The following is a 22,245-nucleotide window of genomic DNA, read 5'->3' on the forward strand; positions in this document are numbered from 1 at the left end:
TCAAAACCCATTGGAGAAGAAGGTCTGAGGGGAGGGACCTTGGACCTTCTCCAATACGGTTGAGAAGGGTCGAGGAGATGGGAAGAATAGCAGAAAGATTAATTGAGCAATTGATTGAAATGACCATGAATCCCTCTCTCTCCCCCCTCTCAGCCCAATAACCGCCACCTGACGGTGTTCTGTGAGCTGATGGGCGTGACCTACCAGGACATGTCTCATTGGCTGTGCCACAAGAAGCTGAAGACAGCCCAGGAGACCTACATCAAGCCCATCCCTCGGCTGCAAGCCTCCAATGCCCGCGACGCGCTTGCCAAACACATCTACGCCAAAGTCTTCAACTGGATCGTGGACCACGTCAACAAATCTCTGCGCGCCACTGTCAAACAGCACTCCTTCATAGGAGTCCTGGATATCTATGGGTGGGTGGGTGTGTGTCTGTGCTTGTTTGTGTGTGTGTGTGTGTGTGAGACAATCACTCTCTGACCTCTCCTCTGCTCTCCAGGTTTGAGACGTTTGAGATCAACAGTTTTGAACAGTTCTGTATCAACTATGCTAACGAGAAGCTACAACAGCAGTTTAACATGGTGAGAAAACTGTGTCCTGTCTGAAACTGAACTCCTGTTTAACATGGTGAGAAAACTGTGTGTCCTGTCTGAAACTGAACTCCTGTTTAACATGGTGAGAAAACTGTGTGTCCTGTCTGAAACTGAACTCCTGTTTAACATGGTGAGAAAACTGTGTGTGTCCTGTCTGAAACTGAACTCCAGTTTAACATGGTGAGAAAACTGTGTCCTGTCTGAAACTGAACTCCTGTTTAACATGGTGAGAAAACTGTGTGTCCTGTCTGAAACTGAACTCCTGTTTAACATGGTGAGAAAACTGTGTGTCCTGTCTGAAACTGAACTCCTGTTTAACATGGTGAGAAAACTGTGTGTCCTGTCTGAAACTGAACTCCTGTTTAACATGGTGAGAAAACTGTGTGTGTCCTGTCTGAAACTGAACTCCTGTTTAACATGGTGAGAAAACTGTGTGTGTCCTGTCTGAAACTGAACTCCAGTTTAACATGGTGAGAAAACTGTGTGTGTCCTGTCTGAAACTGAACTCCTGTGATGCCGTTGTCTAAATAACCCTCTTGTGTGTAAAAGTATTCCAAAAAAACAATATAAATAGATTTATATATTTTATTATTGATGCAGAGTTACAATGTGATGCTCTCTGTACATGCTGACCTTGTCTCTCCTCTCTTCTCCTCTCTCCCCTCTTCTTCTCTCCTCTCTTCTCCTCTCTCCCCTCTTCTTCTCTCCTCTCTTCTCCTCTCTCCCCTCTTCTTCTCTCCTCTCCTCTCCTCTCTCCCCTCCTCTCCTCTCCTGTATTTTCATTTCTCCTCTCCTCTCTTCTCCCCCCTTCTCTCTCCTCCTCCTCTCTACAGCATGTGTTCAAGCTGGAGCAGGAGGAGTATTTGAAGGAGCAGATTCCCTGGACTCTGATAGACTTCTATGATAACCAGCCATGTATCAACCTCATAGAGGCCAAGATGGGAGTACTAGATCTGCTGGACGAAGAGTGCAAAGTACACACATACACACGCACACACACATATACATATATAAATATAAATACAGTGGGGAGAACAAGTATTTGATACACTGCCGATTTTGCAGGTTTTCCTACTTACAAAGCATGTAGAGGTCTGTAATTTTTATTATAGGTACACTTCAACTGTGAGAGACGGAATCTAAAACAAAAATCCAGAAAATCACCTTGTATGATTTGTAAGTAATTAATTTGCATTTTATTGCATGACATAAGTATTTGATCACCTACCAACCAGTAAGAATTCCGGCTCTCACAGACCTGTTAGTTTTTCTTTAAGAAGCCCTCCTGTTCTCCACTCATTACCTGTATTAACTGCACCTGTTTAAACTCGTTACCTGTATAAAAGACACCTGTCCACACACTCAATCAAACAGACTCCAACCTCTCCACAATGGCCAAGACCAGAAAGCTGTGTAAGGACATCAGGGATAAAATTGTAGACCTGCACAAGGCTGGGATGGGCTACAGGACAATAGGCAAGCAGCTTGGTGAGAAGGCAACAACTGTTGGCGCAATTATTAGAAAATGGAAGAAGTTCAAGATGACGGTCAATCACCCTCGGTCTGGGGCTCCATGCAAGATCTCACCTCGTGGGGCATCAATGATCATGAGGAAGGTGAGGGATCAGCCCAGAACTACACGGCAGGACCTGGTCAATGACCTGAAGAGAGCTGGGACCACAGCCTCAAAGAAAACCATTAGTAACACACTACGCCGTCATGGATTAAAATCCTGCAGTGCACGCAAGGTCCCCCTGCTCAAGCCAGCGCATGTCCAGGCCCGTCTGAAGTTTGCCAATGACCATCTGGATGATCCAGAGGAGGAATGGGAGAAGGTCATGTGGTCTGATGAGACAAAAATAGAGCTTTTTGGTCTAAACTCCACTCGCCGTGTTTGGAGGAAGAAGCAGGATGAGTACAACCCCAAGAACACCATCCCAACGTGAAGCATGGAGGTGGAAACATCATTCTTTGGGGATGCTTTTCTGCAAAGGGGACAGGACGACTGCACCGTATTGAGGGGAGGATGGATGGGGCCATGTATCGCGAGATCTTGGCCAACAACCTCCTTCCCTCAGTAAGAGCATTGAAGATGGGTCGTGGCTGGGTCTTCCAGCATGACAACGACCCGAAACACACAGCCAGGGCAACTAAGGAGTGGCTCCGTAAGAAGCATCTCAAGGTCCTGGAGTGGCCTAGCCAGTCTCCAGACCTGAACCCAATATAAAATCTTTGGAGGGAGCTGAAAGTCCGTATTGCCCAGCGACAGCCCCAAAACCTGAAGGATCTGGAGAAGGTCTGTAAGGAGGAGTGGGCCAAAATCCCTGCTGCAGTGTGTGCAAACCTGGTCAAGACCTACAGGAAACGTATGATCTCTGTAATTGCAAACAAAGGTTTCTGTACCAAATATTAAGTTCTGCTTTTCTGATGTATCAAATACTTATGTCATGCAATAAAATGCAAATTAATTACTTAAAAATCATACAATGTGATTTTCTGGATTTTTGTTTTAGATTCCGTCTCTCACAGTTGAAGTGTACCTATGATACAAATTACAGACCTCTACATGCTTTGTAAGTAGGAAAACCTGCAAAATCAGCAGTGTATCAAATACTTGTTCTCCCCACTGTGTGTGTATATATATATATATATATATATATATATATATATATATATATATATATATATATACATACATAATGCAGAGGCACACACACACACACTCCCATAACACACACCCCCATAACACAGACACACACACATAGAGTACCTAGTGTGAACCAGTGTTCTGTGTGTCCAGATGCCTAAAGGTTCAGATGACTCGTGGGCCCAGAAGCTGTACAACACCCATCTGAAGACCTGCTCTCTGTTTGAGAAACCTCGCATGTCCAACAAAGCCTTCATCATACAACACTTCGCTGACAAGGTGCTGATCACTGTGTGTTATGTGTGTGCAGTGTTGACGTCTTGGCTGACCCAGTACTGCTGAGTTCTGTTTTAGTATCAGTGTCCGGTTACAGAGAGCGGGAAGTGAGCGGGTTCACTCTATGAATAAAATGAATGCTGTTCTGATTGATAATCTGAGTCCAAGTTGACAGTTCTGTAAATTACTTTGTATTAAAGTGTCAGCAAAATAACCTTATTTTCTAACTGTTGTGTCCAGGTGCAGTACCAGTGTGATGGCTTTCTGGAGAAAAACAAGGACACAGTGAATGAAGAGCAGATCAATGTCCTGAAGGCCAGCAAGGTGTGTGTCCCTGCAAAACACACACACAAATACAAACACGCACACCGCACATTCAACTGGTAACACACACACACGATCGATGACTTTCTCACTAGTGTGTGTGTTTGACAGTCTCAGTGTTGTCTCACTGAATGACCTCCGACAGGGAACCCAGTGAAGGTCAGGAGAAACAGCACCCTCTGCTGTCCATGTGGTGTAATGATGATATGTACACAATGGGAGACATTTTCCGCCAAATAGGCCTTGCAGTGTGTGTGTCTGTGTAAGTGTGGGCGTGTGTGTGTGTATAAAGATTCACTCTGCCCGTTGTTCTGTTGTAGAGGCCAGCAGCAGCAGAGCGGGGTAAGGGTTAAAACACTCCTTTAACCCCCTAACACATTAAACACACACAAGGTTTAACTACACTGGAACAATCAGCCATGGCAATACTGTGTGTGTATGTGCTTGTGCGTGTAATTGTGTGTGTGTTGTCATGGAAACCAGCTTGACTAACCAGTAATGGTGTAGACGTGATAATGACTCTTTAATTAGAAATCTAGCAGTTCAACCCATCATCATGGTGTTCGAGAGAAAGAGAGAGGTTCTGTGTGTGTTTATGTCTACAAGAAACACACATTCCTTCTGCCTACCATCAGCAAAGAGATGGCTCAGTCATGTGTTATGCTGTCTGAGCCGACAGACATAGTGCCACGTCTATGGTCTGATGCCATGTTTGAATGGTGTGTTGTCATTACAAACAGCCTTCGGCAGTAGACACCATGACACCTACCCTGTCTGATCTGATGGCCCTTTTTGTTTGGATTCATAGTTTTATATGAATATACTTTTAATGTGTTTTAGATGTATATACTGCAATGATTTTGATTTCCTTGGTTTCTTTCATTTTTGGTTAATCTTTATTTTGTTGTTGTGTTGTTTGTTGTTGTTGTTTACATCTGTTGTCCATGTGTGTCTGTCCCATCATGACAACAACCCTTAAACAGCTAAAGGTAAACATTCTGCTGCCCCATTTACCTCTTTCTGTCTCAACCTTTTGTTAGTTCTTTCTTTCTATCCTTGCATCGTCTCTTTCTCCCTGACTCTCTAACCCACACCATTCATTCTTCGTCACTGTGGTCTCACAATAGTTCTAATGGCACTTAAGTGTGTGGGGTGTAGGGGGTGAGGCTGCATGGGCGCTGCAGCACTGGAGACTACCTCTCGGGGGGGTTTTTGGCTGTATCATCCTGCTTAATGGAGCTGAAGCAGTGTTTACCGAACTCGGTCCTGGGGACCCCAAGGGGTGCACATTTTGGTTTTTGCCCTAGCGCTACACAGCTGATTCAAATAATAAACTCACCATCAAGCTGATTTGAATCAGCTGTGTAGTGCCTGGGTCAAAAATCTAAATGTGCACCCCGTGGGTTCACCAGGACCGAGTCTGGGAAACCCTGCCGAATAGAAGCAGCATAGCAGCATTCTACACACACACACAAGAACACAGCTGGAGGACTGAACCCCTTTTGAAAGGCTGCACTGTGGCCCCCTCCCCATTTACAACTTAACCAACAGAGAACACACTAACCAATCGCTTTCTCCTCGAACCATAACATCCTTTGTTGTCATTTTAGATTGTTAGATATAAAGGATTGCATGAATAAGCTGATGATAACAATTCCATAGACTTGTCTGTTATACTATAGACCTTATTATACTTATCATGTAATGTTTAGATGCCGCTGCTCAGCATCATCTCATTCCTTATCAAGGGCTTTTATTGGTCCACATTGTTATTGGTCCAAAAAACTAAAAAGATGTATTAATTAGACTACACACATTTTCTGTCCAGAGTTTCCTGTTGTCTTGTTGTACCATTCTGTTAATAGCCAGTCTGTCTGCAGCTTTAGCCACAAACATTATTAGCACTGTTACCTAGCCTAGCCTAGCCACCACCCACATATACCTATGGCTAACTGTTAGCTTAACAAGTTTGTGACGTAACTGTCTGTTGGCTGCTGCTACCTTTATTTATACAGGTAAGTCAATTAAGAACAGTGTCTTATTTGCAATGACGAGGCATGTTTGTGTGCGGTTGCGTGCCTGTGTGTGTGTGTGTGTGTGTGTGTGTGTGTAGTTGGACCTGCTAGTGGAGCTGTTTCAGGATGAGGAGAAGGCGACCAGTCCGACAGGGACCGCTCCAGGAGGTAGAACACGACTCAGCGTCAAACCAAAAGAGATCAGACCTGGAGCAAGCAGCAAGGAGCACAAGAAGACTGTTGGCTGCCAGGTAGACTGCATCATAGAGACAGTCGCATGCATGCACACACACACAGTGGTGGAAAAAGGACCCAATTGTCATACTTGAGTAACAGTAAACATACATTAATAGAAAATGACTCAAGTAAAAGTGAAAGTCACCCAGTAAAATACTACTAGAGTAAAAGTCTAAAAGTATTTGGTTTTAAATATACTTAAGTATCAAAGTAAATGTAATTGATAAAATGTACTTAAGTATCAAAAGTAAAAGTATGAATTATTTCAAACCAGACGGCACCATTTTTTATTTATTTTTTAATGTACAGATAGCCAGGGGCACACTCCAACACTCAGACATAATTTACAAACAAAGTATTTGTGTTTAGTGAGTCCGCCAGATCAGAGGCAGTAGATGACCAGGGATGTTCTCTTGATAAGTGCGTGAATTTGACAATTTTCCTGTCCTGCTAAGCATTCAAAATGTAACGAGTACTTTTAGGTGTCAGTGAAAATGTATGGAGTAAAAAGTGCATTATTTTCTTTAGGAATGTAGTGAAGTAAAAGTTGTCAGTACAGATACCAAAAAAAACTACTTAAGTAGTACTTGAAAGTATTTTTACTTAAGTATTTTACACCACTGCACACACACACACACACCCCTACAGGCACTCAGACCAGCATTGTGACTTGCCAACCAGAGTCAGAATAGCTGAAATGTAAAAATGAAGCACTTTAATAATCTCCTGTCTTTACTCTTTCTCCTCCTTCTCTGTCCGCTTCTCCCTCTCTCCTCTCCTCTCCTCTCCTCTCCTCTCCTCTCCTCTCCTCTCCTCTCCTCTCCTCTCCTCTCCTCTCCTCTTGTAGTTCCGTAACTCTCTGGCAATGTTGATGGAGACTCTGAATGCGACCACTCCTCACTATGTTCGATGCATCAAGCCCAATGACCTCAAGTTCCCCTTCACGTAAGTGTCTGCATACTAATCTCTGGTTAAATTGCCATAGTACCATCTGACTTGGCAAGATAACGTTAGGTGAATGTAATTGTGATGTTATGAGGCTGAATGGTTCTCTCCAAGTTTGGCTGGTATGGTTTGATTAACTATGTGAATGTTGTCTTTATGTTTGACCCTAACATTAGTGAAATGTTGTCTTTAAGTTTGACCCTAATGTTAGGTGTACGTTGTCTTTAGGTTGACCCTTAGGTTGAGCTGAATGTTGTGTGTGGGTCTGACCCTAACGTTAGGTGAATTTTGTCTTTAGGTTTGACCCTAAGCGAGCGGTGCAGCAGCTCCGAGCCTGTGGTGTTCTGGAAACCATCCGCATCTCAGCCGCAGGCTTCCCATCCAGGTGGACCTACCAGGAGTTCTTCAGTCGTTACCGGGTTCTGATGAAGCAGAAGGACGTCCTGTCGGACAGGAGGCTGACCTGTAGGAACGTCCTGGAGAAACTAGTGCAGGTACGAGGGTCAGGGGTTTGAGATCGACTACATTGCAATCAGACTGCGTAGAATCAAAGATCTACAAATCATCTTACATCCCAACTATTTATGTCAGGGATGGTCAACTCCAGTCCTCGGAGGCCGGAGTGGTGACACACTTTTTCTCCCATCCCTAGTAAACACAGCTCATTAAACTAATTGCATGATTAGTTGATTACTGTGGTCAAAATGAGCAATTCTGGACCTCACCTTGCTGAAACTGATCCTCTAAAACACGTGGTCTGTCTCTTTCCCACCCATCTCTCTCTCCTCTCTCCTCTCTCTCTCTCTAGGACCAGGATAAGTACCAGTTTGGTAAGACTAAGATCTTCTTCAGGGCTGGTCAGGTTGCCTACCTGGAGAAGCTGAGGGCTGATAAGCTGAGAAAGGCATGCGTCCGCATCCAGAAGACCATCCGCTGCTGGCTGGTACGCAAGAAGTACCTCCGCAAGAAGCATGCCGCCATCACCATCCAGAGATACACCCGCGGACACCAGGCCCGCTGGTCAGTGGAGCACACACCTGTCACTCAACACCCTCTGGACAATCACAATGCAGATAAAAGCAGTTTAGACTGTGTGACTTCCTGAAAAGGAGCCAATCAGAATTGTCTGATGTATTGTAGGAAGTGGTAACATTTTACAAATATTTATTTGTGATTTGATTGATTGATTTGTTAATCCGATCAGTTGGAGGTTATTGGTGGGTAAATTATAGTAATTCAACAGCATGTTTCACCACTTACCCTAACTACGCTCTCTCTCTCTCCCCTGCCTCCTCTGACCCCCTTCTCTCTCTCTCCCTTGCCTCCTCTGTCCCCCTTCCCTCTCTCTCTCTCCCCCGGCTTCCTCTGTCCCCCTTCTCTCTCTCTCCCCTGCCTCCTCTGTCCACCTTCCCTTTCTCTCTCTCTCTCCCCCGGCCTCCTCTGTCCCCCTTCTCTCTCTCTCCCCTGCCTCCTCTGTCCACCTTCCCTTTCTCTATCTCTCCTCTGCCTCCTCTGTCCCCCTACTCTCTCTCTCCCTCTGCCTCCTGTCCCCCTACTCTCTCTCTCCCCTGCCTCCTCTGTTCCCCTTATCTCTCTCTCCCCTGCCTCCTCTGTCCCCCTTCCCTCTCTCTCTCCCCTGCCTCCTCTGTCCACCTTCCCTTTCTCTCTCTCTCTCCCCTGCCTCCTCTGTCCCCCTACTCTCTCTCTCCCCTGCCTCCTCTGTCCACCTTCTCTCTCTCTCTCTCTCCCTCTGCCTCCTCTGCCTCCTCTGTCCCCCTACTCTCTCTCTCCCCTGCCTCCTCTGTCCCCCTTCTCTCTCTCTCCCCTGCCTCCTCTGCCCCCCTTCCCTCTCTCTCTCCCCTGCCTCCTCTGTCCCCCTTTCCTCTCTCTCTCCCCTGCCTCCTCTATCCCCCTTCTCTCTCTCTCTCTCTCTCTCTCTCCCTGCCTCCTCTGTCCCCCTTTCCTCTCTCTCTCTCCCCTGCCTCCTCTGTCCCCCTTCTCTCTCTCTCTCTCTCCCCTGCCTCCTCTGTCCCCCTTCTCTCTCTCTCCCCTGCCTCCTCTGTTCCCCTTATCTCTCTCTCTCTCTCCCCTGCCTCCTCTGTCCCCCTTCTCTCTCTCTCTCTCCCCTGCCTCCTCTGTCCCCCTTCTCTCTCTCTCTATCCCCTGCCTCCTCTGTCCCCCTTCTCTCTCTCTCTCTCTCCCCTGCCTCCTCTGTCCCCCTTCTCTCTCTCTCTCTCTCCCCTGCCTCCTCTGTCCCCCTTCTCTCTCTCTCTCTCCCCTGCCTCCTCTGTCCCCCTTCTCTCTCTCTCTCTCTCTCTCCCCTGCCTCCTCTGTCCCCCTTCTCTCTCTCTCTCTCTCTCTCTCTCTCTCCCCTGCCTCCTCTGTCCCCCTTCTCTCTCTCTCTTTCTCCCCTGCCTCCTCTGTCCCCCTTCTCTCTCTCTCTCTCTCCCCCGGCCTCCTCTGTCCCCCTTCTCTCTCTCTCCCCTGCCTCCTCTGTCCACCTTCCCTTTCTCTCTCTCTCTCCCCTGGCCTCCTCTGTCCATCTTCCCTTTCTCGCTCTCGCTCTCCTCTGTCTCCTTCTCTCTCTCCCCTGTCTCCCCTCTCCCTCCTCTCCCCCTCCCCTCTCTCACTCTCCCCTGCCTCCCCTCTCCCCCTTCTCTCTCCCCCCTGCCTCTCCTCTCCCCCCTGCCTTCTCTCTCTCTCTCTCTCTCTCTCTCTCTCTCTCTCTCTCTCTCTCTCTCTCTCTCTCTCTCTCTCTCTCTCTCTCTCTCTCTCTCTCTCTCTCTCTCTCTCTCTCTCTCTCTCTCTCTCTCTCTCTCTCTCCTGCCGCCTCTGTCCGCCTCCCCTCTCTCCTCCTCCTCTGTCCGCCTCCCCTCTCTCCTGCCGCCTCTGTCCGCCTCCCCTCTCTCACTCTCTCCCCTGCCTCCCCTCTTTCTCTCTCCTCCCCCAGTCTGGTTAAGTACATGCGTCAGACCCTGGCAGCCATCACCATCCAGAAGTTCCAGAGGATGTGTGTCCAGAGGAAACTGTACCTCCAGAAGCAGGCTGCTGCCCTGGTCATGCAGACTATCCTCAGAGCATACATGGCCCGACAGAAATACCAAGGGGTGAGAGACGCATACACTATATACACACACACACGTTATGTTCTTCTATCCTCGTGGGGACCTAACATTTATTTCCATTAAAAATTATATTTTCCCTTACCATAACCCTAATCTTAACTTTAACCCTAAACCTAACTCCTAACCCTAAACCTAACCACTAGCCCCTTACCCTAACGCTAATTGTAACCCTAACCCTAATTGTAACCCTAAACCAAACCCCTAAGCTTAAAATAGCCTTTTTCCTTGTTTTACTATCTTTGTGGGGGGAGATTTTGTGATTTTAGGTCCCCACAAGGATAGAAGAACCAACTCACACATACACACTCCTAGCACTGCCAGCTAATAACGCAGCCCTCCTGCATGTCTGTCAGCAGTGTGGTTTATAAATAACTCCAGTGCAACGTTGGATGGACGTGAGTCACCAGTCACCCTCATACCTGGACCACTCCCAGGGAGCTAGGGAGAGAACTCAGCTGGTGTCTCTCTGGTCACTGGGAGCTAGGGAGATATCTAGGCTGGTGTCTTTATGGTTACTGGGAACTAGGGAGAGAACTAGGCTGGTGTCTCTCTGGTCACTGGGAGCTAGGGAGAGAACTAGGCTGGTGTCTCTCTGGTCACTGGGAGCTAGGGAGAGAACTAGGCTGGTGTCTCTCTGGTCACTGGGAGCTAGGGAGAGATCTAGGCTGGTGTCTTTATGGTTACTGGGAACTAGGGAGAGAACTAGGCTGGGGTCTCTCTGGTCACTGGGAGCTAGGGAGAGCTAGGCTGGTGTCTCTCTGGTCACTGGGGCCATGTTAGGGTCAGGTGACATGGCAGTAGTTAGGGACTGTCCCACTGACTGACACACACAGCTGACCTCTTTAACATAACCCTGCTAGGATACCACTTTCTATTGCTCTCTCTGTCTTTCTATCAACACTCTGTCTCTATCTTTCTGTGCATCTGTATATGTCTCTCTCTCTGCCGCTCTCTCACTCTCTGCCTCTCTTTCTCTGTCTCTGTCATCACTCGTCTGTTATATTAGGTAGAAAGTAGATAGATCTCCTGTTGTTGTGGATTAACAGCAAGATGAAGCCCAGGAGACCAATAAGAGTTCAGCAACACCAGAACGCTCACATTACATTCACAGGAACTAACTCTCTCTTTCTCTCTCTCTCTCCACAGTTGCTGCGTAACCACAAAGCTGTGTTCATCCAGAAACACGTGCGTGGCTGGCTGGCCAGACAGCGGTACAAGCGCTCCCTGCGAGCCATCGTCTATCTGCAGTGCTGCATCAGGAGGATGAAGGCCAAGAAAGAGCTGAAGAAGCTGAAAATCGAGGCCCGCTCCGTTGAACACTTCAAGAAGCTTAACGTCGGCATGGAGAACAAGATCATGCAGCTGCAGAGGAAGTTAGACGAACAGGTGAGGCTCTGTGGAAACCAGGCGGACATTTTTGATCTTTTTGCAGCTGGAAGTAGCCACCCTAATAACAAACTCTCCTCCAAGAGTGACTGCTCAAAAAGAATAGAATATGCATCTTCACACATTACATTAAAATGGACTAACCCTACCTCTCTCTCTCTCCTTCCCCTCATCCTCTCCCTCCCCCCAGGCTAAAGACAACCGTGTGACTAGCGAGCGGCTGAACTGTCTGGAGACGTCCCACGCGGTGGAGAGTGAGAAGCTGAAGGTGGAGGTGTCTAAGCTGAAGGGGATAGAAGAGGAAGCCAAGAACAACGCCAACCGTGTCACTTCCCTTCTGGAGGAGCTGGAGAAGCTGAGGAAGGAGCTGACCACCACCCAGAAAGAGAAGAAGACCATAGAGGACTGGGCTACCAAGTACAGGGATGAGATGGAAAAGGTGAGGGGTGAGGAGGGGGGTTGGGGAGAGGGTGAGGTGGGGTGAGGAGGGGGTTAGGGAGAGGGTGAGGTGGGGTGAGGAGGGGGTTAGGGAGAGGGTGAGGTGGGGTGAGGAGGGGGTTAGGGAGAGGGTGAGGTGGGGTGAGGAGGGTGGTGGGATAGAACATTTCTCACCTACTCAAGTCATCTCTTCATCTTCTCTCCTCCAGTCACTTCTCAGATATATTTAAGTGAAATGGCTCCCTTTCATACATATTCCCCATAGTGGCCCTATAGAAATGTGACAAGTTTGTATAAGAATGTGTAAAGATGATTTTGCCAGAGGATACAGTGTTTGTGTCGTGGTTCAATGGTTTAGGACCCAGGGGAATCTACTGCAGACTGGGTACATGGCGGGCTGGGAGGCCATTGCCTTGGTGCAGGTGAGACAGGTAGACTAGTAGTCGAGAGCAGGTAGACTAGTGCTAGCTGTGCAGTACAGTAGAGCAGTCCTCCAGAAGCCCAGGGAAATCAACTCATCCCCAATGTCCCTAGGGTCCAGACCTGGGTCAGATACAGAACATCTGTCAAATACTGAAGATGCACTTGATTTGTCTCACCTTGTACACTGGAACCAATGGAAATGTTCTCAATCTCCACCCACTCTGCACATTGGTCCAGCTAATCAAGTGCATCTTTAAATATTTGAAACTATTTGACCCAGATCTGCTAGTATTCTCAAATTGATGGATTACTGACCAATAGGCTGTGGTAGACTTGATTTAAGTATGTTCTCTTTTGTGTGTAGATGGTAGCAGAGCTGAAGGAGCAGAATGGTCTGCTGAAGACCGAGAAAGACGACCTGAACCGAATGATCAAAGAACAGAGCCAGCAGATGACAGGTACCAACCAATCACTGTTACTAGCTTTAGACCAATCACATTCACTGTTACTAGCTTTAGAACAATCACATTCATTGTTACTATCTTTAGACCTATCACATTCCGTGTTAATACTTTTAGACCAATCACATTCATTGTTGAAGTTCCATACAGAGAATTTATGATATGTTCCCCACGCATGCTGAAAATGTCTTCTTTCTCCTCTCTCTCCCCCTCTCCCTCTTTCCTTTCTTCTCTCTGTCCTCTGTCCTCCCCCTCTCCCCCCTACCCCCTTTCAATCTCCCTCCCTCCCCGTCTCACCCTCCTCCCCCTCTCAGAGAAAATGGCTCGTGCATTAGCGGAGGAGACTCAGCAGTTGGAGAGCGATCTGAACGAGGAGAGGTCTCGCTACCAGAACCTCCTAACAGAACACCTGAGACTGGAGGAACGCTACGACGACCTCAAGGAAGAAATCACACTCTCTGTGGTAGGAGGCACACGTATAGCATGTCAACATTTTCACACTCACTGGACTGAACCATACCACACATACTTACACACTTACAGACACGCCACACCACCCCACCATGCTACACACACACACAACACAAACACACTGCACCACACCACAAACACACACATACACACTAACGTCCCCTTGCCCCTCCTTTCTTTAGAGTGTGCCCAAGCCCGGCCACAGGAGAACAGACTCCACCCACAGCAGCAACGGATCAGAGTGCACCTACAACTCCGAGTTCGCCGAATCAGAAGAAAGCTCCCGACATGGAGAAGTGAGTGGGGTGGGACTTAGACAGGAACATCCTCTAACCATTAGAAAATGTTACAAAAACCTGTTTATGTTGCTTCAAACTGTTCTGTAGTTATTTTAACAGTTATTACAACTACAACCCTGCAGAATTGGTAATCATACAGTAAAAAACGTTCTGTAACATTTTAGTGTTGACAGCTAATGTCTTTAATGCCCTGATGATGCCCCGAAGCTCCGCCTGTCAGTGTCCTTCCTGTCTCTGACATCACTTCCTGTTGTGACAGGATGTGACCCGGGGCATGGACACGTCTCTGACTCTGAAGCTGCAGAAGCGCGTGACGGAGCTGGAGCAGGAGAAATCCTCTCTCCGCAACGAGCTCGAGAACAAGGAGGAGCAGTTCCAGCGGGCTAGAGTCAGGGTACAGCGACAGTACTACACAATATTACTACAATACTATGCAGTATTACTGTATTACAACCACATTCTTACTTACTTTACTGTCGGACCGCTCTTTCTGTCTCTCTGTCTGTGTGTCAGGATGATGAGGAGCATAGGAAATCTCGTGGAGCAGAACTGGAGTACGAGTCGCTCAAGGTATTGTATTGGAATCCGAATAAATATCCAATCTACTCATCTACTCTAGTGGGTAGTGGGTGGGGGCTAGGACTTAAGGCCTAGGGCAGTGGTGGGCAACAGCTCGAGGCTCAAGGGCCCCGGGGCCTGCCAGTTGCCCATCACGGGGCTAGGGGTTGATTTGGGACTGTATTAGCTGGGTGAGTGTGCTGTGTACATAGAGATAGATAGAGATCTCTAGATGATATAACCCATTTTAGCATTGACATTGCCATCTCTATGGGTGTGTATTAATTCTCTGCCTGCCGCCGGCGGCATCCATCTTTATTTCACAGCGCCAGGAGCTGGATTCGGAGAACAAGAAGCTGAAGCACGACTTGACCGCCATGAGGCAGAGCCTGCTGGGTAATGCAGGCGCTGGGGCAGGTGCACCAGGAAGTCCACCTTACAAAGTTCTCATGGACCAACTGAACTCTTCCTGCGAGGAGCTGGAGGTGCGGAAAGAGGAGGTGCTGATTCTACGATCCCAACTGGTCTCTCAGAAGGAGGCCATGCAGCACAAGGTAGGAGACATGGAGGGATCCATACACACACACACGCATATACACAGACACGTGTAAACACACACACTGACACATGCACAGACACGCATATATACACACAGACCTGCAGAGATACACACACACACACACACACACACACACACACACACACACACATAAACCCTTTCATGTCTGTCCACTGCACTAACAATGCTTCTAACACTCCAGTCTCTTCTCTCTTCTGTTCTACTGTCTCTCTCTCCTCCCATGTCTTCCTAAAGGATGAGAAGGTACTAGAACTCCCCTGCTGACTGCATGCTCTGGGAATGACTAGCTTAATGTGCCCACACACACACGTGCCACTGATTATTTGCATGTAACCCCACCGTATGTATAGTCTTTAGGTTCACAATACTGGATGGGTCAAGATTAAAGTGGAATAATAGTGTCATACTGTCTGCTCTGTTCTCTGACTCTCTGTTTTCTGTCTTATCTACATGACTGATGGTTCTTTTTCTCTCACTCTTTCTCTGTCTCTCTCTCATCCCCCTCCATGTCATCCCTCTCAAGGAGACAATGACAGAGCCAGTGCACTATGTAGAGGATGTCCATAAGATGAAGGACTCTGGTGCAATCACTCAGGCTTATCTAGGACTCAAAGAGACCAACAGGTACATCTCTCTTTTTCCCTCTCTCGCTTTCCCTCCCCCTCTATCTCCTTCTCTCTGTCACCCTCTTTACCTTTCTCTCCCCCTTTCCCTTCCTCCCCCCCAGAGTGCCACGGAGGACTCATTACAGTACAAACTCTCCACCAGTATGTGTGACGTACTCCATGAGTACACTTGGTGTGTGTGATCTGTATGTGTTTGAGAACTGTGTATGTGTGAACTACTCTCTCTGTTTTGCGCAGATCTCCCAGGTTCTTGCGTAAACCACTAGAAGCCAATGAGCTCCTTAATCGGCTCAGGTAACCAATCAGATGTGGCCTTTGCATCATGAGGCGGAGCATGCATGGCCACGCTGACCAATGGGGATTGAGCAAGACTGAGTGGAGGCTTTTTATTGGATAGGCTAATACAGTTGATGATGGCTGGCTGATATTGAATGCTATATTAATGCTATATTATGTAGGTGATTACACTAAGCTAGGTTTGCTTCAGTAGCAGTGGGTCTGCTTATTTTGCACGCCAGGCGATGCCTAACCTGTACTGTACTGTAAGCGGCAAAGGCGGCGTAAGCCGGCCTACTAACTAGTATGATGATGACGCTAAGCTAGGTTAGCCTCCGTAGCATTGGTCATCTAACTAGCATGGAGATTAAGCATAGCTAGGTTAGCCTACATAGCATTGGTCATCTAACTAGCATGTTGAGGCTATGCTAGGTTAGCCTCCGTATGGGTTTAGGGTTAGGCATGAATGATCCACAGACTCTAAATTACTAATCAGCTCTATGAAATGTCTTCTTCTGCATGGAACCAAACCTGCATCTTTACCAACCATGTGTTTCCCTGTGTTGTGTTGTGTTACTTAGTTCCATCATGTTGCTACCACCCTATGTGTTAAGTTGCATTAAGAATCCTTGTCATTTCAAATTTTGTTAATTTTGCTTGTTCTGAACCAGGGGTTGGAACCAATATTATTTTCCAATTGTTTTGTTCTGAACAGAACCATACATTTTTTGTTTCCGTTCCACTGTTCCGACCAGAAGAAAAACGTTTTGAACCGGTTCGAACCCAACAAAAAGTGACGGTTTAAATAATTCCTTTCTGTTCCTTTTTAAACCTCTGAAATTGAAATTTTTACAGTTAGCTCGACATTAAATGACTTCACCAATCAGTGAGGATACAGCAGCTTGCTATGGAGCGGACAAGCTATTTTCATGCGTTGGACAGACGAGTGTAGGGTGTTGGATGCGACTGAAATGTTGCGGGTGGGGAGAGAATGAGAGAGGCTGGAGGAGGCTTGAAACACATCTGGGCATCTTGTTGTTATGACATGCATCATCTGAATTAGGCCCACAGAATTATACGGCTTATATGAAGGAACTTTGAATGTCTTTGAACTTCGGAAAGTTGTCTTAACGTTGGATCAGCTAGCTAGCTAACAAGCTTGTTTGTGCAGAGCGGCACCAGAATTAAAATCAAAACACGTCTTACCTTTTTGTAGTTAATAAATCCAATGTGAAACATGATAACTATAGTGTCCTTAACTAGCATTGAAAAGGTTAATCCATTCTTCTCTAATAAAACAATTCTGAATCAGGCGTGTAACGTCAGTAGGCTAGTAGACTACGCTTCTGAGGGGCAGGTAGCCTACACACACACACACAGGCAGACACTGGAATACGTTTCTGAGTGACAGAGTGTGAGGGCTTTGCATATGCGCTTTGTTGTATGAAAAATGTATGGACTCACTAACTGTAAGTCGCTCTGGATAAGAGCGTCTGCTAAATGACTAAAATGTCAAATGTAAATGTTGCGCTTTTTGTTTGGACTGGAAAAAAATGCATGGAAAGTAAAATAACGTTATTAACCGGTTCCATGCTTTTAAAATAACGGTTCTGTTCCGGAACAGTATAGATCACTTTTGTTCTGATTCTGTTCCTTGAAAAATTTATTTATTTTTCGGTTTTCCGTTCTGTTCCCTGAACCGGTTCCAACCCCTGTTCTAAACACACATTTATTCAGTATACTAAGCAGAACAAGCTGACACACACACACACACACACACACACACACACACACACACACACACACACACACACAGCATGAGACTAGACCATGTCTGTCATGTCATGAACTGCACCACCCCACCTCCCCTAGTCCACCACCACCCCACCTCCTCTAGTCCACCACCACCCCACCTCCTCTAGTCCACCACCACCCCACCTCCCCTAGTCCACCACCACCCCACCTCCCCTAGTCCACCACCACCCCACCTCCCCTAGTCCACCACCACCCCACCTCCTCTAGTCCACCACCACCCCACCTCCCCTAGTCCACCACCACCCCACCTCCCCTAGTCCACCACCACCCCACCTCCCCTAGTCCACCACCACCCCACCTCCTCTAGTCCACCACCACCCCACCTCCTCTAGTCCACCACCACCCCACCTCCCCTAGTCCACCACCACCCCACCTCCTCTAGTCCACCACCACCCCACCTCCTCTAGTCCACCACCACCCCACCTCCTCTAGTCCACCACCACCCCACCTCCCCTAGTCCACCACCACCCCACCTCCTCTAGTCCACCACCACCCCACCTCCTCTAGTCCACCACCACCCCACCTCCTCTAGTCCACCACCACCCCACCTCCCCTAGTCCACCACCACCCCACCTCCTCTAGTCCACCACCACCCCACCTCCTCTAGTCCACCACCACCCCACCTCCTCTAGTCCACCACCACCCCACCTCCCCTAGTCCACCACCACCCCACCTCCCCTAGTCCACCACCACCCCACCTCCCCTAGTCCACCACCACCCCACCTCCCCTAGTCCACCACCACCCCACCTCCCCTAGTCCACCACCACCCCACCTCCTCTAGTCCACCACCACCCCACCTCCTCTAGTCCACCACCACCCCACCTCCCCTAGTCCACCACCACCCCACCTCCTCTAGTCCACCACCACCCCACCTCCCCTAGTCCACCACCACCCCACCTCCCCTAGTCCACCACCACCCCACCTCCCCTAGTCCACCACCACCCCACCTCCCCTAGTCCACCACCACCCCACCTCCTCTAGTCCACCACCACCCCACCTCCTCTAGTCCACCACCACCCCACCTCCCCTAGTCCACCACCACCCCACCTCCTCTAGTCCACCACCACCCCACCTCCTCTAGTCCACCACCACCCCACCTCCTCTAGTCCACCACCACCCCACCTCCTCTAGTCCACCACCACCCCACCTCCTCTAGTCCACCACCACCCCACCTCCCCTAGTCCACCACCACCCCACCTCCCCTAGTCCACCACCACCCCACCTCCCCTAGTCCACCACCACCCCACCTCCCCTAGTCCACCACCACCCCACCTCCTCTAGTCCACCACCTCCCCTAGTCCACCACCACCCCACCTCCTCTAGTCCACCACCACCCCACCTCCCCTAGTCCACCACCACCCCACCTCCTCTAGTCCACCACCTCCCCTAGTCCACCACCACCCCACCTCCTCTAGTCCACCACCACCCCACCTCCCCTAGTCTACCACCACCCCACCTCCCCTAGTCCACCACCACCCCACCTCCCCTAGTCCACCACCACCCCACCTCCCCTAGTCCACCACCACCCCACCTCCTCTAGTCCACCACCTCCCCTAGTCCACCACCACCCCACCTCCTCTAGTCCACCACCACCCCACCTCCCCTAGTCTACCACCACCCCACCTCCCCTAGTCCACCACCACCCCACCTCCTCTAGTCCACCACCACCCCACCTCCTCTAGTCTACCACCACCCCACCTCCCCTAGTCCACCACCACCCCACCTCCTCTAGTCCACCACCACCCCACCTCCCCTAGTCCACCACCACCCCACCTCCTCTAGTCCACCACCACCCCACCTCCCTTAGTCCACCACCACCCCACCTCCCCTAGTCCACCACCACCCCACCTCCTCTAGTCTACCACCACCCCACCTCCCTTAGTCCACCACCACCCCACCTCCTCTAGTCTACCACCACCCCACCTCCCTTAGTCCACCACCACCCCACCTCCCCTAGTCCACCACCACCACACCTCCCCTAGTCCACCACCACCCCACCTCCCCTAGTCCACCCCCACCCCACCTCCCCTAGTCCACCCCTAGTCCTCCACCTCCCCTAGTCCACCCCTAGTCCACCACCACCCCACCTCCCCTAGTCCACCACCACCCCACCTCCTCTAGTCCACCACCACCCCACCTCCCCTAGTCCACCACCACCCCACCTCCTCTAGTCCACCACCACCCCACCTCCTCTAGTCCACCACCACCCCACCTCCTCTAGTCCACCACCACCCCACCTCCCCTAGTCCACCACCACCCCACCTCCTCTAGTCCACCACCACCCCACCTCCCCTAGTCCACCACCACCCCACCTCCTCTAGTCCACCACCACCCCACCTCCCCTAGTCTACCACCACCCCACCTCCCCTAGTCCACCACCACCCCACCTCCTCTAGTCCACCACCACCCCACCTCCTCTAGTCTACCACCACCCCACCTCCCCTAGTCCACCACCACCCCACCTCCTCTAGTCCACCACCACCCCACCTCCCCTAGTCCACCACCACCCCACCTCCCTTAGTCCACCACCACCCCACCTCCTCTAGTCCACCACCACCCCACCTCCCCTAGTCCACCACCACCCCACCTCCTCTAGTCTACCACCACCCCACCTCCCTTAGTCCACCACCACCCCACCTCCTCTAGTCTACCACCACCCCACCTCCCTTAGTCCACCACCACCCCACCTCCCCTAGTCCACCACCACCACACCTCCCCTAGTCCACCACCACCCCACCTCCCCTAGTCCACCCCCACCCCACCTCCCCTAGTCCACCCCTAGTCCTCCACCTCCCCTAGTCCACCACCACCCCACCTCCCCTAGTCCACCACCACCCCACCTCCTCTAGTCCCCCACCACCCCACCTCCCCTAGTCCACCACCACCCCACCTCCTCTAGTCCCCCACCTCCTCTAGTCCCCCACCACCCCACCTCCTCTAGTCCACCACCACCCCACCTCCTCTAGTCCACCACCACCCCACCTCCTCTAGTCCCCCACCACCCCACCTCCCCTAGTCCACCACCACCCCACCTCCCCTAGTCCACCACCACCCCACCTCCTCTAGTCCCCCACCACCCCACCTCCCCTAGTCCACCACCACCACACCTCCCCTAGTCCACCACCACCCCACCTCCTCTAGTCCACCACCACCCCACCTCCCCTAGTCCACCACCACCCGACCTCCTCTAGTCCACCACCACCCCACCTCCCCTAGTCCACCACCACCCCACCTCCTCTAGTCCACCACCACCCCACCTCCCCTAGTCCACCACCACCCCACCTCCCTTAGTCCACCACCACCCCACCTCCTCTAGTCCCCCACCACCCCACCTCCCCTAGTCCACCACCACCACACCTCCCCTAGTCCACCACCACCCCACCTCCTCTAGTCCACCACCACCCCACCTCCCCTAGTCCACCACCACCCGACCTCCTCCAGTCCACCACCACCCCACCTCCTCTAGTCCACCACCACCCCACCTCCTCTAGTCCACCACCACCCCACCTCCCCTAGTCCACCACCACCCCACCTCCCCTAGTCCACCACCACCCCACCTCCTCTAGTCCACCACCACCCCACCTCCCCTAGTCCACCACCACCCCACCTCCTCTAGTCCACCACCACCCCACCTCCCCTAGTCCACCACCACCCCACCTCCTCTAGTCCACCACCACCCCGCCACCTCTAGTCCACCACCACCCCACCTCCCCTAGTCCACCACCACCCCACCTCCCCTAGTCCACCACCACCCCACCTCCCCTAGTCCACCACCACCCCACCTCCTCTAGTCCACCACCACCCCGCCACCTCTAGTCCACCACCACCCCACCTCCCCTAGTCCACCACCACCCCACCTCCTCTAGTCCACCACCACCCCACCTCCTCTAGTCCACCACCACCCCACCTCCTCTAGTCCACCACCACCCCACCTCCTCTAGTCCACCACCACCCCACCTCCCCTAGTCCACCACCACCCCACCTCCCCTAGTCCACCACCACCCCACCTCCCCTAGTCCTCCTCTTTATTTTGCCTTTTTTATGTTCCCTTTCTTTCCTTTGTTTTTGTGTCAGATCTCCCACTGCTGACTTCCATAGGCTGAATGAGGACGGAGAGCTGTGGCTGGTATATGAAGGGTTAAAAGAGACCAACAGGTTAACCGTGTGTGTGTGTGTGTGTGTGTGTGTGTGTGGACCAGGGATGGTGTGGGGCTGTTGACTCTTGCTCCCTCATCACATATTTTCTCCTTCCTGCTTTCCCAACCTCCTATAGTAGTTCTAAGAATTCTTCTTCTTCTTCTCTCTCCATCCCCCCCTCTCAGACTGTTGGAGGGCCAGATGCAGCAGCAGCGGCGTAGCTATGACAACGAGGTGGAGGTGTTGCGAGGGGAGTTACAGAGTGTTAAAGAGGAGAATAACCGTCAACAACAGCTGCTGGCCCAAAACCTGCAGCTTCCACCAGAGGCACGCATAGAGGCTAGTCTACAGCATGAGATCACACGACTCACCAACGAAAACCTGGTACGTTACACACACACACGCTTACACACACACACACACACACACACACACACATAGTATACAGACACATGTACACACTCATATACACACATACAGACATGCACTGAGTGTACAAAACATTAAGGACACCTGCTCTTTCCATGACCTAGACTGACCAGGTGAAAGCTATGATCCCTTGTTGATGTCACTTGTTAAATCCACTTCAATCAGTGTAGATGAAGGGGA

The 22,245-nt window shown here is 50.4% G+C and overlaps 1 protein-coding gene across 1 annotated transcript in view; it reads left to right on the forward strand.

The window, feature by feature from the left end:
• Positions 1 to 22,245, forward strand: part of LOC311120282 (unconventional myosin-Va-like) — a 48,491-nt gene that overhangs the window by 20,754 nt on the left and 5,492 nt on the right. Inside the window, exons 10-30 of the mRNA XM_084194912.1 lie at positions 154 to 419; positions 503 to 584; positions 1,430 to 1,570; positions 3,397 to 3,522; positions 3,760 to 3,843; positions 5,957 to 6,109; positions 6,943 to 7,040; positions 7,339 to 7,534; positions 7,849 to 8,060; positions 9,991 to 10,147; positions 11,312 to 11,551; positions 11,742 to 11,990; positions 12,777 to 12,870; positions 13,188 to 13,336; positions 13,527 to 13,640; positions 13,903 to 14,037; positions 14,157 to 14,213; positions 14,528 to 14,755; positions 15,305 to 15,405; positions 21,574 to 21,654; positions 21,822 to 22,020. Of these exons, the coding sequence (XP_084051038.1) occupies positions 154 to 419; positions 503 to 584; positions 1,430 to 1,570; positions 3,397 to 3,522; positions 3,760 to 3,843; positions 5,957 to 6,109; positions 6,943 to 7,040; positions 7,339 to 7,534; positions 7,849 to 8,060; positions 9,991 to 10,147; positions 11,312 to 11,551; positions 11,742 to 11,990; positions 12,777 to 12,870; positions 13,188 to 13,336; positions 13,527 to 13,640; positions 13,903 to 14,037; positions 14,157 to 14,213; positions 14,528 to 14,755; positions 15,305 to 15,405; positions 21,574 to 21,654; positions 21,822 to 22,020 (3,162 nt within the window). The remainder of the gene's footprint in view (positions 1 to 153; positions 420 to 502; positions 585 to 1,429; positions 1,571 to 3,396; positions 3,523 to 3,759; positions 3,844 to 5,956; positions 6,110 to 6,942; positions 7,041 to 7,338; positions 7,535 to 7,848; positions 8,061 to 9,990; positions 10,148 to 11,311; positions 11,552 to 11,741; positions 11,991 to 12,776; positions 12,871 to 13,187; positions 13,337 to 13,526; positions 13,641 to 13,902; positions 14,038 to 14,156; positions 14,214 to 14,527; positions 14,756 to 15,304; positions 15,406 to 21,573; positions 21,655 to 21,821; positions 22,021 to 22,245) is intronic.

The sequence above is a fragment of the Coregonus lavaretus genome, assembly GCF_964263955.1.
Source record: "Coregonus lavaretus genome assembly, contig: HAP1_SCAFFOLD_161, whole genome shotgun sequence".
Classification (NCBI taxonomy): Eukaryota; Metazoa; Chordata; class Actinopteri; order Salmoniformes; family Salmonidae; genus Coregonus; species Coregonus lavaretus.